Source organism: Dipodomys spectabilis, unplaced genomic scaffold, assembly GCF_019054845.1.
Source record: "Dipodomys spectabilis isolate Male_0828 unplaced genomic scaffold, ASM1905484v1 ptg000231l, whole genome shotgun sequence".
NCBI classification, from domain to species: domain Eukaryota; kingdom Metazoa; phylum Chordata; class Mammalia; order Rodentia; family Heteromyidae; genus Dipodomys; species Dipodomys spectabilis.
Genome location: NW_024870908.1, coordinates 8,118,699 through 8,132,653, shown reverse-complemented (window position 1 = coordinate 8,132,653; position 13,955 = coordinate 8,118,699). Strand labels below are relative to the sequence as shown.

The 13,955-nt window shown below is 63.8% G+C and overlaps 2 protein-coding genes across 2 annotated transcripts; one reads left to right on the top strand and one right to left on the bottom strand.

Annotated features, from left to right (window-relative positions):
* The first annotated feature begins 1,271 nt into the window (after window positions 1-1,271).
* Window positions 1,272-5,585, top strand: Percc1 (proline and glutamate rich with coiled coil 1). Its single transcript, XM_042698278.1, has 2 exons — window positions 1,272-1,338; window positions 4,746-5,585. The coding sequence occupies exon 2, from the start codon at window positions 4,791-4,793 to the stop codon at window positions 5,583-5,585; it is 795 nt and encodes a 264-aa protein (XP_042554212.1). The 5' UTR covers window positions 1,272-1,338; window positions 4,746-4,790.
* A 458-nt stretch (window positions 5,586-6,043) lies between these two features.
* Window positions 6,044-13,400, bottom strand: Ccdc154 (coiled-coil domain containing 154). The gene is made up of 17 exons (XM_042698151.1): window positions 13,312-13,400; window positions 12,928-13,191; window positions 12,573-12,756; window positions 12,287-12,333; window positions 12,010-12,105; window positions 11,605-11,728; window positions 9,982-10,083; window positions 9,757-9,885; window positions 9,306-9,430; window positions 8,884-9,010; window positions 8,664-8,801; window positions 7,547-7,666; window positions 7,388-7,464; window positions 7,017-7,134; window positions 6,841-6,927; window positions 6,447-6,634; window positions 6,044-6,361 (listed from the first exon to the last, which is right to left on the bottom strand). The coding sequence occupies exons 1-17, from the start codon at window positions 13,398-13,400 to the stop codon at window positions 6,247-6,249; spliced, it is 2,130 nt and encodes a 709-aa protein (XP_042554085.1). The 3' UTR covers window positions 6,044-6,246.
* Window positions 13,401-13,955: the final 555 nt, after the last annotated feature.

Genomic DNA, 13,955 nt, shown 5'->3' with positions numbered 1-13,955 from the left:
CTGTGCGCTTAATGGCAGGGTAATTTATTGTCATGCCACTTGAGAGCTGACATATTGGAGCTATTGATTTTCCCCAGGAAGATCAATGGGGGGGGGGGGGGGGGGCAGCAGGGCCGCAGAGCCTTCAGGGCCTGAGAGCTGCCGCGCAGTGGAGGCCGGCGGGGCGGTGGGCGGCGCTCCGAGCGCCCCAGCCTGTGGCGGGAGACGGGCTGGGAGCAGATGCTGGGATAGATGCTTGAGCCCCAGCCAGGAGCCCAGATGGTTGCTGGGGGCTCAGGGACACCACGCGGCAGACCCTGGCCCCCGACCCAACACACGAGCAGGCGTTGACTCCATGAGTGCGGATCTTTGCCAAGCCATTGTCTCTCCAGTCGCTGTCCCTACCTAACCCCACCAGTAACAAAACCCAGAGAAAGGGGCTGGGAAGGAGGCTCAGTGGTAGAGCACTTGCCTTGCATGCATGAGGCCCTGGGTTCAATTCCTCAGCACCATATAAGCAAAAAGAAAAAAAGCTGGAAGTGGCGCTGTGGCTCAAGTGGTAGAGCGCTAGCCTTGAGCTGAAGAGCTGAGGGACAGCGCCCAGGCCCAGAGTTCAGGCCCCACGACCGACCAAAAAAAAAAAAAGAGAGAAACAGAAACAACGTGGTGGACGCCTGGTGTTCCTGAGCTTAAAACTCAGAGCAGACAAGGGGCCGCGTAGCCAACCCCTGCGCGAGGTCCCGGGCATGCTTTGGAAATTGCTCGGGCCGGTCCCCATCAGTGCCCCTCAGCTCACCCTGGAGGTGGACCCTCCCCACTGCCTTCTTCAGCTCCTCACCAGGCTCCGCTTCCTAGGCACATAGCCACTCTGGTTTCTTCCCTACTCTAGAATTTTCCATCCCAGGCTGGGTTTTTCCTCTCTCATCTCTTTTCAGGCAGGAACCACCACCAGGATTCTGCAGGACAAACAATGGGTCTGGCAGTCGGGGGAAGGTACACCCTCCAGCAAGCACAAGAGGCCTTTGGTCATTGCAGGAGTAGGGGGTAGGGTCAAAGCAGGGGAGCAGTCCCGGGGTATGTTCACCATGCCCTTGCTGGCAGGAGTGATACCCGCTTTAGGCTTCCCAGGGACCCTCCATGGAGAATGCATAGGCACCCTCCATCTCCTACTCTGTATTTCCCAGCCCTTCACGAGACCTGACCTGTCTGCCCAGCTCCACCTCCAGCCAAGTCTCCAGCTATGACTTTTCCCTTGTGCTGAAACTGATGGCCACAGCTGAGTGGCTTAAATGACACACTCACGGCTCTGGAGGTCATGATCTAGGATGACACAAAGGCCTGGAATTCAGGTGTTGGCAGGTCAGTTGGATTCCTTGAGGTCTCTGCCTTTTGGAAGCCCCAGCATCCCTTGGCTTATGGCTTCTTCACCTTTGAAGACAGCAGTGCAGCATCTTTTTTTTTTTTGGGGGGAGGGGGGGGTCTGGTTGTGGGGCCTGAACTCTGGGTCTGGGTGCTGTCCCTCAGCCCTTCAGCTCAAAGCTAGCCCTCTACCACTTGAGCCACAGCACCACTTCCAGCTTTTTTCTTTTTGCTTATGTGTTGCTGAGGAATCGAACCCAGGGCCTCAGGCATGTAAGGCAAGTGCTCTACCACTGAGCCAACTTCCCAGCCCAGTGCAGCATCTTTGAGCTTCGTCTTTAATCTCCCGTGTCTATGTCTATATTCAGGGATCCTGTGCTGACATCCAGATGCCTGGAAACCAGGAGTCCATGGCTGTGGCGTAGCATGGGGCCTGCCCTCTGCTGGGAGCCCCTCCAGAGGTTTCTAAGGCAGGAGGGACCTGCTTGAGGGCAGGGCTGTGTCCCAGCCACTCACCTCAGCCTGGGCTCCCCACCCAGGGCTGGGCCTCACAAGCAGATGGCCGTGACCCCAGCCTCAGCTCCTCCCTGTCCTGACTCTGGTCAGGGTCGGACACACAGGTCCTTCAGGCCCCTGCTTCTCCCCGCAGAGGCAAGGTGTGCCACAGCGCTGCGCCTCTGGAGGGCTGCCAGCGTGGACTCCACCTTCGTTTTCTGCCCTTTCCTACACCAAACAGCAGGGGGCACTGTGCCTCCAGCCAGGAGTTGCTGTGGCCTCCTCCACTCTAGGGGACCATTTCTGGGGTCCTGGGCAGGTAGGGAAGGGGGCACCCAGGCTGAAGGCCTCTGAGCCCACAGGAGGCAAAACCTGTGTGTGTCCTCACAGGCAGGACAGATGTCTGGAGCCAGTCCTGGGCGTCCTGCTGCACCAGGCCAGAGCCGAGGACGCTGAGGCTGAGGCTAGGCTGCCCACAGCCAGGACAGGGCAAGTCGCTTTGGATTTAGGAGTCAAAGCGCCCCTGTATGATTCACAGCCCAAGCCCCAGTCTGGCGTCCAGACGCCTGAGCCAGAGGTTGGGAGCCGCAGAGGCAGAAGGGGGGCCCAGGCCCGGGAGGGTGTCATGGCATGCCGAGACAGTCAGACCCAAGGCAGAATGCCGAGAGCCACGGAGCTGAGCTTGCTTAGACGCAGGGTCACTCCAGACACAAGTGGTGGGTCTGGGGTGGGTGGATTTGTTGTGCCCCCCACACCCCCACCCAGCGGGCATCCTCTGAGGACCCGGGGATGCTGACGCACAAGGACAGTGTGGGGACACGGGCAGGGACAGGGACGTATGGTCACAAGTCCAAGAACCATGGGTGGCCAATGGCCACCGGCATGGGAGAGCAGGACCAGATCCCCAGATCCTCAGACCCTGGGGGCCCTCCGGAGTGAGGGCGTGCACATCTCTGCCGCCTGCGGCCCCTGCCCGCGACCCTCCCGGATGCTCACACGGCCCCACGTGGCAGGACCCGGCGAAGTCCACTGAGGCGGGCCGGAGGCCAGGGAAGAGGGGCCACCTCAGCCCTGGGTTAACCAGGCCGGCTGCCCACACCCATGGCTCTGGAAGAGCCAGGTGGCAGCTGGGTGGGGCAGCAGCCCTGCCTGGGCTGGCAGAGATGACCACAGCCATCCCCAAGGGCCGAGGGGGGCGAGCAGGTTCCAGGCACTACCTACACAAGCTCCATGCCCTGGGCCTGGACATGGCCCCTTCCCACACTCTGTCCCTCTGGTCAGGGCCCAGGCAGCTCCGTCCTCCCCCCCCTCCCCCACCCAGCACCTTGGTGGCTGTTTACAGCCCGCGCTGTGCGGGCAGGATGTCTTCTGGAGAGGTGCACTCCAGAACTCAAAATAGCATGAAATTTAATTTTCCGCCTATTTGGCAAGGCCTGGACCAGGCCCAATCAGCAGCAGAGATAAGAGTGCTTGGGCCAAGGTGTGGGCCAGCTGGGGCCAGGCAAACACTCCAGGGTCCCCAGGCAGGCCGGGGACCAGGCCGGTCTGCAGGCACTGCCCCCATCGTGGGGCCCTGGTTGCCGGGCGCTAAAGCAAACGGGCTCTATTTGCCCAGTCTGCGAGGACAATGCCGTCACCAAATATTTGCCGGCCCCAGGCAGCCCCGGAGCCCGGCTATAAATGCTTGCGCCCAGGTAGAGGTGGGCCCGCGCGCAGGAGCTGCAGCCCCCATCAGGTAGGAGCTGGGCGAGGCAGGTGGGGAGGGCTGGGGGGGGCAGCTGCCTGGTGGGGCGGGGTCTCTGCACCCGCTGGGTCTTGCTGGACCTCTCCCTTGGGAGGCCCTGCTCCAGGAGTGACCATCCTGACGGCCAGTGCTAGGGTTCCCGGAAAGTTCCTACACCAAGGGAACCCAGCAGGAGAGGACCTTGAGGGGCCGGGCCAGGCGGGAGCAGGCAGGGGTGGCTCCAAGCTCACCCACACTCCACGCCAGAGCCTCAGGCCCCAGGAGGGGCCTGCCTGGGTCAGCCAGACCCCAGGAGACCTGCACAAGCGCACCCCACACCACAGGTCTCTCAGAGAGGCTACTCTGACCACAGGAGAGGTGCCTGCTCCCTGCCTTTCTGCTTTTGGGGGGACCCACTCAGCTCCAGCCTGGGGAGGGACGTGGTGGCATTTGTCCTGCTGGCCGTGAGAGCCATACCACCCTCTGGCCACTTCCCCAGCGACCCCCCCCCCCCCCCGGCATCAAGCTCCAGGCCCAACTGCTTCCACTGGACCTTCCTGGGACTGCAGAGGCCACTGGCTCTCTGTTCACTCTGGGGTCCTGCCTTGGGATCCCCCTGACTGAGCGGGAGGTGCGGGTTGGGCTGCTCTGGTGTCGCCTCCCCTGGAGGTCAGATGTTGGGTAACACCAGAGCCTAGCCAGGAAGAAGGGAGTGAGTTCAAGACCAGACTCAGCTAGGAACAGAGCTCCCCAAGCCCTGGAGCTTGTTGGAGGGGCAGGGAGCCCCCTCCCCTCACCCAGGCAGCCCTGGGCCGGGGGGTGGACGCCAACCCCCCCCCCGCCTCCTCAGCTCTGGGCAGGGGGCCCCCAGGACCTCTCCCTCCTGCACGGTTCTCGGTGGTTTGAGGGGCTCCGACGGGCATCTTCTCATCCCTGCTTGCTCCCTGGGCCCTGAGGGGAGCCCCGACCCCAGGCAGGCGCTGCACCAGTGGCCAGCCCTGTCCTGCACCCCACCCCGGCACGCGGGGGGCCGGCCGTGTGTCCACTGGGTCTGCCTATCTTTGCTATGTCTCCCTAAGCACAGCAGGGCAGGGGCTCCAGGGAGCGGGGAGCGGGTGGCCTTCTTAAGGGCATCGAGTCCACAGGGCACGGCCAGGTCTGCCATAACCGGTCCCTCTCCACCTCCCAGCAGTGCCCACTGCCCAGAGGCCCAGGCAGCTCAGGTCGGGAGGAGATGGCCGCGGGCGTGATACGGCCTCTCTGTGACTTCGGGCTGCTGCTGCCATCCCACCAACCCTTCCTGTCCTTGGACCCGGAACCCCCAGAAACTTCTGAGGAGGAGGAGGAGGAGGAAGAGGAGGAGGAGGAGGAGGAGGAGGAGGAGGAGGACCTGGAGGTGGAGGGGGCACAGGCCTGCTGCCTGCCCCACCCGAGCTCAGGGGTGGCCCCCCAGGGTCCCGGCAGCCCTGAGACCCCGCTGCAGCTGCTGCGCTTCTCGGAACTCATCAGCGGTGACATCCAGAGGTACTTCGGCCGCAAGGGTGGGGGGCAGGACGCAGACGCCCGTGACAGGCACAGGCACAGCCCGCCCGCCAGCCACTCCGCCCGGGAGCTCTACTACGCGGACCTGGCGCGCCTGGCCCAGGCCGGGCCTCTGGAGCAGGAGGAGGCCGCGGAGCCGGGGGTCTGTCCCCCCGAGGCGTCTGAGGGGCAGGCACACCGGCCGGGCCTCGGCAGCGGGGGGGCCTCGCCACTGGGACCCCTGGCCGAGCTCTTTGACTACGGGCTGCGGCAGTTCTCCGGCCGCAGACTGAGACTGGAGCGCAAGTATGGCCACATCACCCCCATGACCCAGAGGAAGCTGCCCCCCTCCTTCTGGAAGGAGCCAGAGCCCAACCCCCTGGGCCTGCTCCACCCCGGCACACCAGACTTCAGTGACCTGCTGGCCAGCTGGTCAGTGGAGGCTGAGCAGGAGCTGCACAGCCAGGGCGCCCGAGCTCTGGATGCGGCTCAGCTGGCCGAGGCCTAGCAGAGGAGGGGCTCGCGTGCACTGGGCAGCAGCGCCCTTCCCAGGGTGCCCATTCCCCCACCCGCTCGGCCGGTGCTGCTGGGGCTGGGAGCCGGAGGAGAGTGGGAATGCCCCCATCCAGCCCACCTGACCCTGACCTCCACAGCTCCCACTGTGCACAGCCATCTCCACAGCTCCCTGCGGGAGCGGGGACTCGGGTGGCAACTGCGGCTTCCAGGGCGGGTGGGGGGTCCTGCTAGGGAGGCACCCCTCCCTCAGCAGGGCCGGGGCTGACGGTCCCCGTGGCAGGCCCGGCATGTGAGGGCTCCGCACAGGTCAAGCCCCTCCCCAGAGTTGTGGCGAGAAGCTGCTTCCCTGGGCTGGAGTGGCAGGCCGGGGGAGGGGTGCTACGCAGAGCTGGAGACACCCCAGATGGGCCTAAGTCGAGACCCCTAGCATCGCGTGCCCTGCCAGGCGCGGGACTGGGTGCCTCTGTGCACACCTGCCGGAGCCCTGGCCCCCTGGGGCGTGGGGCCCCGATGCTGGGCAGGGCAGGAAGGTCCTGGGGGACGGTCCAGGGACTGGCCATTGGTCCCTGGACTCCCTGTCAGCTGCAGAGCCCGTGGGAGGCTGTCGCAGAGGCGTCAGGGGACTGGCTCTGAGGGGGACAAGCACTGTGCTTTTATTTTTGGGAAGGGGACAGAGACAGCAGCTGGGACACAGGCTTTTGGCGGGAGATGGCGCCTGGCTTTCGCTGGGCCAGCAGGTTCATGAAGACAGCCTTCCACTGCAGCCACCTGTGTGCAGACACGGCTCATGCAGGCTCCCCCGCCTGGTGCGGTGGGGCCGCCGCCCCGGGACGCCGGGCGCCCTGCTGCCCACCTCAGAGCCTGGTACACGCCCCAGCGGTTCACAGAGACCAGCTCGCCAGGCGCCACGTCTTTGACGAAGAACCGCTGCCTCACCAGGGACATCAGCATGCGCCTGCTGCCCAGCGTCAGCGGCCAGGGCCCCGCCTCACTCCACAGGAGCAGCACAGTCTCCCGCAGGCTTGCCAGCTCCTCCTCGCGCTGCGGGCACAGGGTGCGAGTGCTCCCCAGAGCCGCGGGGGACAGGGAGGGAGAAGGACACAGGGCAGCCAGCGGGGGGCTCGTCTCCCATGGGGGGGCCGTGCTGCTCGGCGGCTTCCAGGCAGACAGCAGGCCGTGGAGTTGGCAGGACTCGGGCCGGGCTGGGACCCGAGGGACCGAGGGACGGGGGGGCGGGGGGTGCTCACCAGCTTGGTCTCTGTATTAAACTTCAGGTTCTGGATGGTCTTGTTAGCTTGGATGCTATCTTCCAGTTTTAGCACTTGCTTCTGAAACTGAACAGAGCCCTGTTCCTGAGCAGCCCGCTGTGCCCAGGGGGCCCCGCCCAGGCTGGACCAGGCTGCTTCCGAGGGCTGAGGAGTACCGTGGCCAGGTTGCCCTGGATCTCAGCGATCTTCCGCCCGGGGTGGTCCTCCTTGAGCAGCTGCATGGATGACTGCAGCGAGGCCAGCTCCTGCCGCACGAGGCCCATCGCGGCCTTTCTGTGGGGGCAGGGGCTGGCTGTGGGGTGCCCTGGGGGCAGCCAGGGGACGGCGTGGGCAGGGCGGGGATTCCTCTGGCCATCACAGGCTTAAGGAGCTTGAGGGGCTCGGCCCTGCCCGCTCTCCAGGGGGTCTGTGGCAGAGGTGGGAGGGGCGGGCGCCCGCTGGGGGCAGCTGGGGGGGTGGGGAGGGGCAGGGAGGCAGGGGTGCCACACAGAGCGTGGACGGAAGAGCCGGTGCCCGGGGCTCCCACCTGGCCTTGCTCTCCACGGAGATCTTCAGGTCGGCATCACTCTTGCGGAAGGCACACTCCTCTGAGACGCCTTCTATCTGAAACGCAGAGTGGGCGAGACTCAGGGCGCCTCCAGACCCAGCCTGGGGCAGACATGGGGAGAAGGGAGACTGCACCCACCTTCTGGGAGAAGTCGTCCACCTGCTCCCGCACGGCCCGCAGCTGCGCTGCCGCCTCCTTCAGCCCCAGGGCCAGGTCCTCCTGAGACTTCCTCTCCGCACATTCCCACTCCGTCTTCACCTAGGATCCAGATGTGAGGTCAAAGCTGGAGTCCAGAGCGTGTGGCTGGACAGATGGGTGGACGGGAGGGAGGGGGAAGGGGAGGCCAGAGCCCAAGTCCACCTGTAGCTGCAAGCACACTTGTGCACGGACCTACACCCTGGGGCAGCCTGGCCAGACACAAACGGACAAGCCAGCAAGGCCAAGGAAGCCCCAGGCCCCTCCAGGCAGGGTCGCCGGGCTGTGAAGGAGCCAACCCCTTTGCCAGGGTCAGAGGCTGGAGCTGTTCTGACTCCTCGTGTGCACAGAAGGGCCGCAGGGCCAGCCGGAGGAGCACGGCAGACCCGTGTCACCACAGGGCGGCTCAGGGAGAGAAGCCGGGGACACTGCAGGACTCCTCTGCAAGGAGTCTGCTCTCTACAGCAGGCCGCTCAGAGACAGGAAGGAAGCTCATCTCGTCCAGGCGCCGAGGGGCGGGGGAGGGCGGCAATGGGCCAGGGGGCTTCCATCTGGGATCATGGGCAAGTTCCAGCACTGACTAGATGCACAGCTCTGTGGATCAACGAGTGACTGAATGGCACACCTTAAAGAGCGAACGGCCAGTGGCACCAGTGGCTCACGCCCACAACCCTAGCTGCTCAGGAAACCGAGATCTGAGAATTACAATTTGGAGGCAGTCTAAGGAGATAATTTCCAGAAATTCTTATCTCCAGTTAGCCAGGAGAAAGCTGGAACGTGGCTCAGGAGGTAGCGTGCCACTCAGCTGGAAAAGTGAGTGAGGGTTCAAGGTTGAGTTGGAGCCCTAGTACCAGTACAGAAAACAATGCCAGGATGCCAGGAGCTGGAGCTGCCTCCCCGGCTGGCGGCCCACCACCAGGATAGTGGAAAGCCACAGCTGTGGTGCCAGGCGCTGCAGCGTCAGCAGTGGGTCCTGGGCAACTAGCCAGGGGCCACTGTCTGAGACAGTGCCGGCCAGAGGAGGCCTCCGCCCCGGGCCCCATCTGTCTCGGGAGCTCACCTGGGATAGCTTCATGCCCAATGTCTGCTCCTGCAGGTCCAGCCTCCAGCTCAAGGCCAGGCAGTGATCACTCAGGTCCTTCAGTTGCCGGGCCATGTCGGCCACCAGGGCCTCCAGGGCCTGGCTCTTCTCTTGGAGCTGTAGGGGGAGGGCAGGGGTGGAGGAGGTCCCGGCTGGGTGCTAGTGTCTGGCTTTACGGAAGTCTCTGCTGGCCCCTTACCAGCTCCAGTGCGCTCTGCGTCTCCTGCTGGGCCAGCTTGCCAGCTAGCTGCACCGCCTCCAGATTCTCCTGAATGTAGGATGCCAGCTCCCCAGCCTGGCTCTCCTCCAAGCTCACCATGGCCTCCCTGCCACCAAGAGTGTCCCTCAGCCGAGGCTCGACCCCAGTCCCACCGGGGAGGAGGGGCCCATGAGATCCCACAGACTAGAGGGTGGGGCATAGTCACAGGTGCTGCCACCAATGGGGGGGAGGGGCTGCACTCTGCAAAGAGGGAGGGAGGATGGACAGGGAAGGGAGTCTGTGCACCCATATGGCCAGCGGGTGAGCTGGGGGGAGGGAGGGGCAGGCAGCAGGGCTGAGCCTTGGTGAGCCCCAGCAGGCCCCTGCAGACGGGCCTGGGTGGCCCTGCAGGCCACACCCACCGGGCCTTCTGCTCAGCCAGCAGGACACGGCTCAGGGACTGCTGATTCTGCCGCACAAATGTGGTGAGCTGGACCACGGCTGCGTCCAGGCCCTGGCACTGGCCCAGCAAGTGGCCTTCCTCCTCCTGCGGCAAAGATGGCTCTGACAGCCGGGCGCCGGTGGCTCACGCCTGTCATCCTAGCTACTCAGGAGGCTGAGATCTGAGGATCACGGTTCAAAGCCAGCCTGGGCAGGAAAGTCCGTGAGACTCCTATCTCCAATAAACCACTAGAAACCCAGAAGTGGTGCTGTGGCTCATGCAGTAGAGCGCTCGCCTTGAGCTGAAGAGCGCAGGGACAGCACCCAGGCCCAGAGTTCAAGCCCCACAACCGACCAAAAAAAAAAAAAAAAAAGATGGCTCTGAGTTCCAGCACCTGCCACCTGTCCGCCCACCTGTCAGCTTGGGCCTACCTGACGCTGGGCCCGCACCGTCCTCATGTGCTCCTTAGTCAATTCCAGAAGCTTCTGCCAGCGGACCTCTAGCTCCTCTCGCAGGCCATTCTCCGCCTTCAGCCTCATGGTCTCCAAAGTCTTCATTCTCTGCAGGGACAGAGAACGAGCCTGTGCCCCTGCCAGGGTGGGCGGCAAGGGGCCATCCCAGCTGGGACGCCTCCCGGCGTCCAGCCCGGTCCCCACCTGCTCCAGGGTCAGGAAACTCTTCTGCAGAAAGCCGCACAGCTTGGCCTCCCTCTTGAGGAAGCGGAGACTCGTCTCCTCCGCACGCTTGGTCACCAGGACCTGGGGAGGTGGGCACAGGGTCACCTGCAGCCTCCCCGCGGGACAGCCTGCCTGGCCCCTAACGTTCCTGTGCCCAGTGGCGCTAGGCCCACCACATTCAGGTCAAGAAGGGCGGGGGGCAGCGGCCACAGTCCCCACTCCCCAGAGGACCCAGCTTGGGAGTCAGGAAGGGCCTGAAGGTCAGGACACCCTGAGGTCTAGAGATCCTGGGTGCGTATCAGCCTCCAGATGCCCTCAGGAAGGCTGCAGGATGGCCACAATTCACATCGTGAGCTTTGGCCTCAGGCAGGGAAGCGGGTGAGAGAAGGCCCACAGACAGAACTTCCTTGGAGCATGACAGCCTCCGCATCTGGGGCCCCCAGAGGGTCTACAAGCTTGGGGCCTCCATCCCATATCCTCCCTGCCTCCATCCCATATCCTGGCTCTATCCCATATTCTTTATGTCTCCATAACATAAACTCTCTCTCTCCAGACCTCTTTTCCACAGCCAGGTGCTGAGTGTGGGCCATGAGCAAATGGGCTCTCCCTCCATCTGAGCACCTGCTGACATTCCTGCCCATAAAAATATTGGGGTGCCTTTGAGCAGGGTCAGCAGCCAGACTACAAATGCTTCAGGTTTTCAAAGGTCTCTCTTAAAGCCTTTACCTCCCATTTTTACCACTACAGCCTCAAGGTAAATAATTTATAAATGTTCATGGCTCTGTGCCAATAAAACTTTATTTACAAAAACAGTCACTATGGCCGGGCGCTGGTGGCTCACGCCTGTAATCCTAGCTACTCAGGAGGCTGAGATCTGAGGATCGCGGTTCAAAGCCAGCCCGGGCAGGAGAGACCGTGAGACTCCTATCTCCAATAAACCACCAGAAAACCGGAAGTGGCGCTGTAGCTCAAGTGGTAGAGCGCTCGCCTTGAGCTGAAGAGCTGAGGGACAGCAGGCCCAGAGTTCAAGCCCCACGACCGACCAAAAAAAAAAAAAAAAAAACAGTCACTATGTCATCATGTGCTGACCCCTGGTCCTAGAGAGCCCTTCTACACCCCTGTGCTCGGAGAAAAGGCAGGCAGGGCCTACATCCAGCACATCAGGAACTTCAGCTCCACACCCCTGCCCTCTTAGGAGAGCCCATATGTTGATTTCCCAGTGGGCAGTGAGCGGACACCACCAGCTCTGGGCAGCAGAACTATGTGGGTGCGGCTGGGAGTTCCTGGCCTGGCCCCGAGAGGAGCTGGACGCACGGTGGAGACACTGCCATCCCTGGTCTGTCTGCAGAGCCCAGGAGCTTGGCTGCAGATGTGTGGGCCCTGCCCCCTGCCCCACGCCGTACAGCAGGCCCCTCCTCGGGATCACCAGCGGGAGGGAGCTGGTGGCTCAGAACTTATCACCCACCTGGAGGGAAAGGCTGAGGCCAAACATGGCCACGGAAGGGGCTTAGAGAGCAGATATCCCTTTTTTTGACCTGGTTGGAGTGGCTTGAACTGGGAGAGGGAGGTGGCCATGGCAGCTGCCCCCCCCCCCCATGGTACCTGCAGCTTGGCCACCTCGCGGTCCACCTTCTGGCTGGTGTCCTTCTGACTCTTCTGCAGGGCCTCACAGGCCACTTCTCGGCACTGTTCTTCTTGCCTCAGCAAGTCAGTGAGCTGCGTCAGTCTAGGGACGGTGGAGACTCATACCAGCCCCAGGGAAGCAGACGGGCTGGGAAACACAAACCACTTGGGTAACACATGGCAATGCCAAGCAGACTGAGGACGGGACAAGCCTTGTGGCTCCACAGACGGCCTGAGGGGCCCCGCAAGCGCAGTACTGATGATGGGCATGCTCTGGGGGTGCTGAGGCAGCAGGGTAGGACTCCACCCGTGGCTAGATCAGCCATGCCCAGCACATACACGAGGTGGGTGGCTCAGGGCCAGTGTGGGGAGGCCGTGGCTCACCTGAGGTTAATCTCCTGCTCCACACCTTTCCTCTCCGAGTTCTGCAGAGCCTGGGTCCTCTGGATCTGCATCAAGGCTTCCCGGACCTCCACCAGCCTGACACAGAAGGAGCCACCTCTGCCAGGCTCAGGGCAGGTGGCACAGCCTCCCGGCTAGCCTCCCCGCTGCCTCCCAGGGCAGAAGGTGGACCACGTGCCGGAAGACAGCTGACTGGGCACCCCAGGGCTAGTGGCCCCCACTTCCCACCAAGCCCATACCTATAGAGGAGGGGGGGTACCTTTTCTCCAGGACCTGCATCTGGTTCTCCTTCTGGGACCCAGGGGACTGCAAAGAAGGCATGGAGCTGAGCAGGCTGGCCTGTTACCTACCGAGTTCCTGCAGCACAAGGAAGTGTGCTGGGGGGCAGTGTTAAAGGCCTTGGGATGCTGTGAACCCTGGCATCAGCGACCCAGCTGGACTCAGGGTCGGGGAGAAGCTGTCCCCGTGCCCAGGGGCCATGCATTGTGGGTGGACAGCCGTGCACTGTGGGGGGCAGGGAGCTGCGGGCACCGTCCCGGGCTCACCTCCAGCGCCTCCTTCTCCGGGGCCGCCTGCTGTGCCTTCTGCTGCAGCTGCTGCACCGCTGAGGTCTGCAGATGCAGGCGTGTGCGCACCTGCAGCAGCTCCCGGAGCAGGCCCAGCGTGACGTGTTCGCAGCGCTCTTTGTGTCCTCGCAGGCAGGCCACATCAGCCTGCAGGTCCGCCACGCTAGCCAGAGCGGGCGGGCTCAGCTGTGTCACCACGGACGGGGTGGAGGTAGGGAGCCCCGCTCGGCCCGCCTCAGCCCCGCAGGCAGTGACACGGGATGGGGTGGGGGTAGGGAGGTGGGGGTAGGGAGGTGGGGGTAGGGAGCCCCGCTCGGCCCCGCAGGCGGCTCACCACTGCTCCAGCTGCGCTTTGTACTTGGAAGCTTCCGGCTTGGGGACGGAGGAGCTGGGTGCCCCGTGGCCGGGCTCGTACCTCTCCGGAGTCTCTTCCAGGCTCAAGGGCTCAGGGCTGGTCAGGGCTTCTGCCAGGAGCAGCTCCAGGTCCTCCAGCGCCACAGTGCTCGGCTGGGTCGGGGGCGACATCCCCGACAGCATGCTGCCAGCCAGCTCTGTAAGAAGGCACCTCGGGAGCGGGCTCTCCGGGTACGCCCGATCCCTGTAACGGGAACCAAACTGCAAGGGTCACACCCCAAGCTCTGGGTGAATCCTCTGAGTTAGTCTGGCCTGGGCTGGGCAGGGGTTTGGCTCAGCAAAGTCTAGGGCCCTGAGAACGCACAGGTGGCCAGCAGGAATGAGACAGGGCTCCCATCTGTCAGCTGTCTGTGGGGGTTCCGGGAGCAGAGTTGTCCCATGGACCCTGTCCATCCCGGCTCGCCTGACATTACCACCAGAAGCCCCTACCTGCAGGCCTGGCCTGGGCCCAGTGCCTGTCCCTGGAGACCAGGCCAAGGCAGGCGGGGAGTGGCCGGAGGGAGGCAGTGAAGTCAGGCAGAAGGCTGGGGGCCTCTGGAGAGGATAAGGGCTGGGCCGGGGGGGAGCGGCAGGGGAGGCTGGGTGGGGAGTCGGGCCCCCCGGGGGCTGATGGGGCCTGGTAGGATGGCTGGGGCCCTGGGGGTCGGGAGCGGGTCAGCAAGGGGGGCAAGGGCCTCGAAGCAGTGAGGCGCGAGCTTCCTGTCCCCACACCCGGCCTCCTCAGAGAATCCCAAGGGAGGTGGGTACAACTTGGCAGCAGGGTTATTCTGGAACCTTCCTTTCCTCAGCAGAACCTTATGACTTCATGGCCCAACTGCCAGTGGAACCTGAGCTCTCCCCTGACCTGCCAGTGTGGCTTCCACAACTGCCAGCGTCTGCGCGGCTGAGGGCTACTGCAGAGTGTCTGGCAAAGGGCCGCCCCGACCCTGGCTGCTGGCCTGCGCAGTC

What these genes read in the sequence shown, in the direction of transcription:
- Percc1 (XM_042698278.1), top strand. Translation starts at nt 4,791, where the DNA reads ATGGCCGCGGGCGTGATACGGCCTCTCTGTGACTTCGGGCTGCTGCTG.
- Ccdc154 (XM_042698151.1), bottom strand. Translation starts at nt 13,400, where the DNA reads ATGGACAGGGTCCATGGGACAACTCTGCTCCCGGAACCCCCACAGACA. An exon ending in AAAGCGCAGCTGGAGCAGTG is followed by an intron (nt 12,757 to 12,927) that starts GTGAGCCGCCTG and finishes CGCTCTGGCTAG; the next exon opens with CGTGGCGGACCTGCAGGCTG. An exon ending in CGCAGAGCGCACTGGAGCTG is followed by an intron (nt 8,802 to 8,883) that starts GTAAGGGGCCAG and finishes CTCCCCCTACAG; the next exon opens with CTCCAAGAGAAGAGCCAGGC.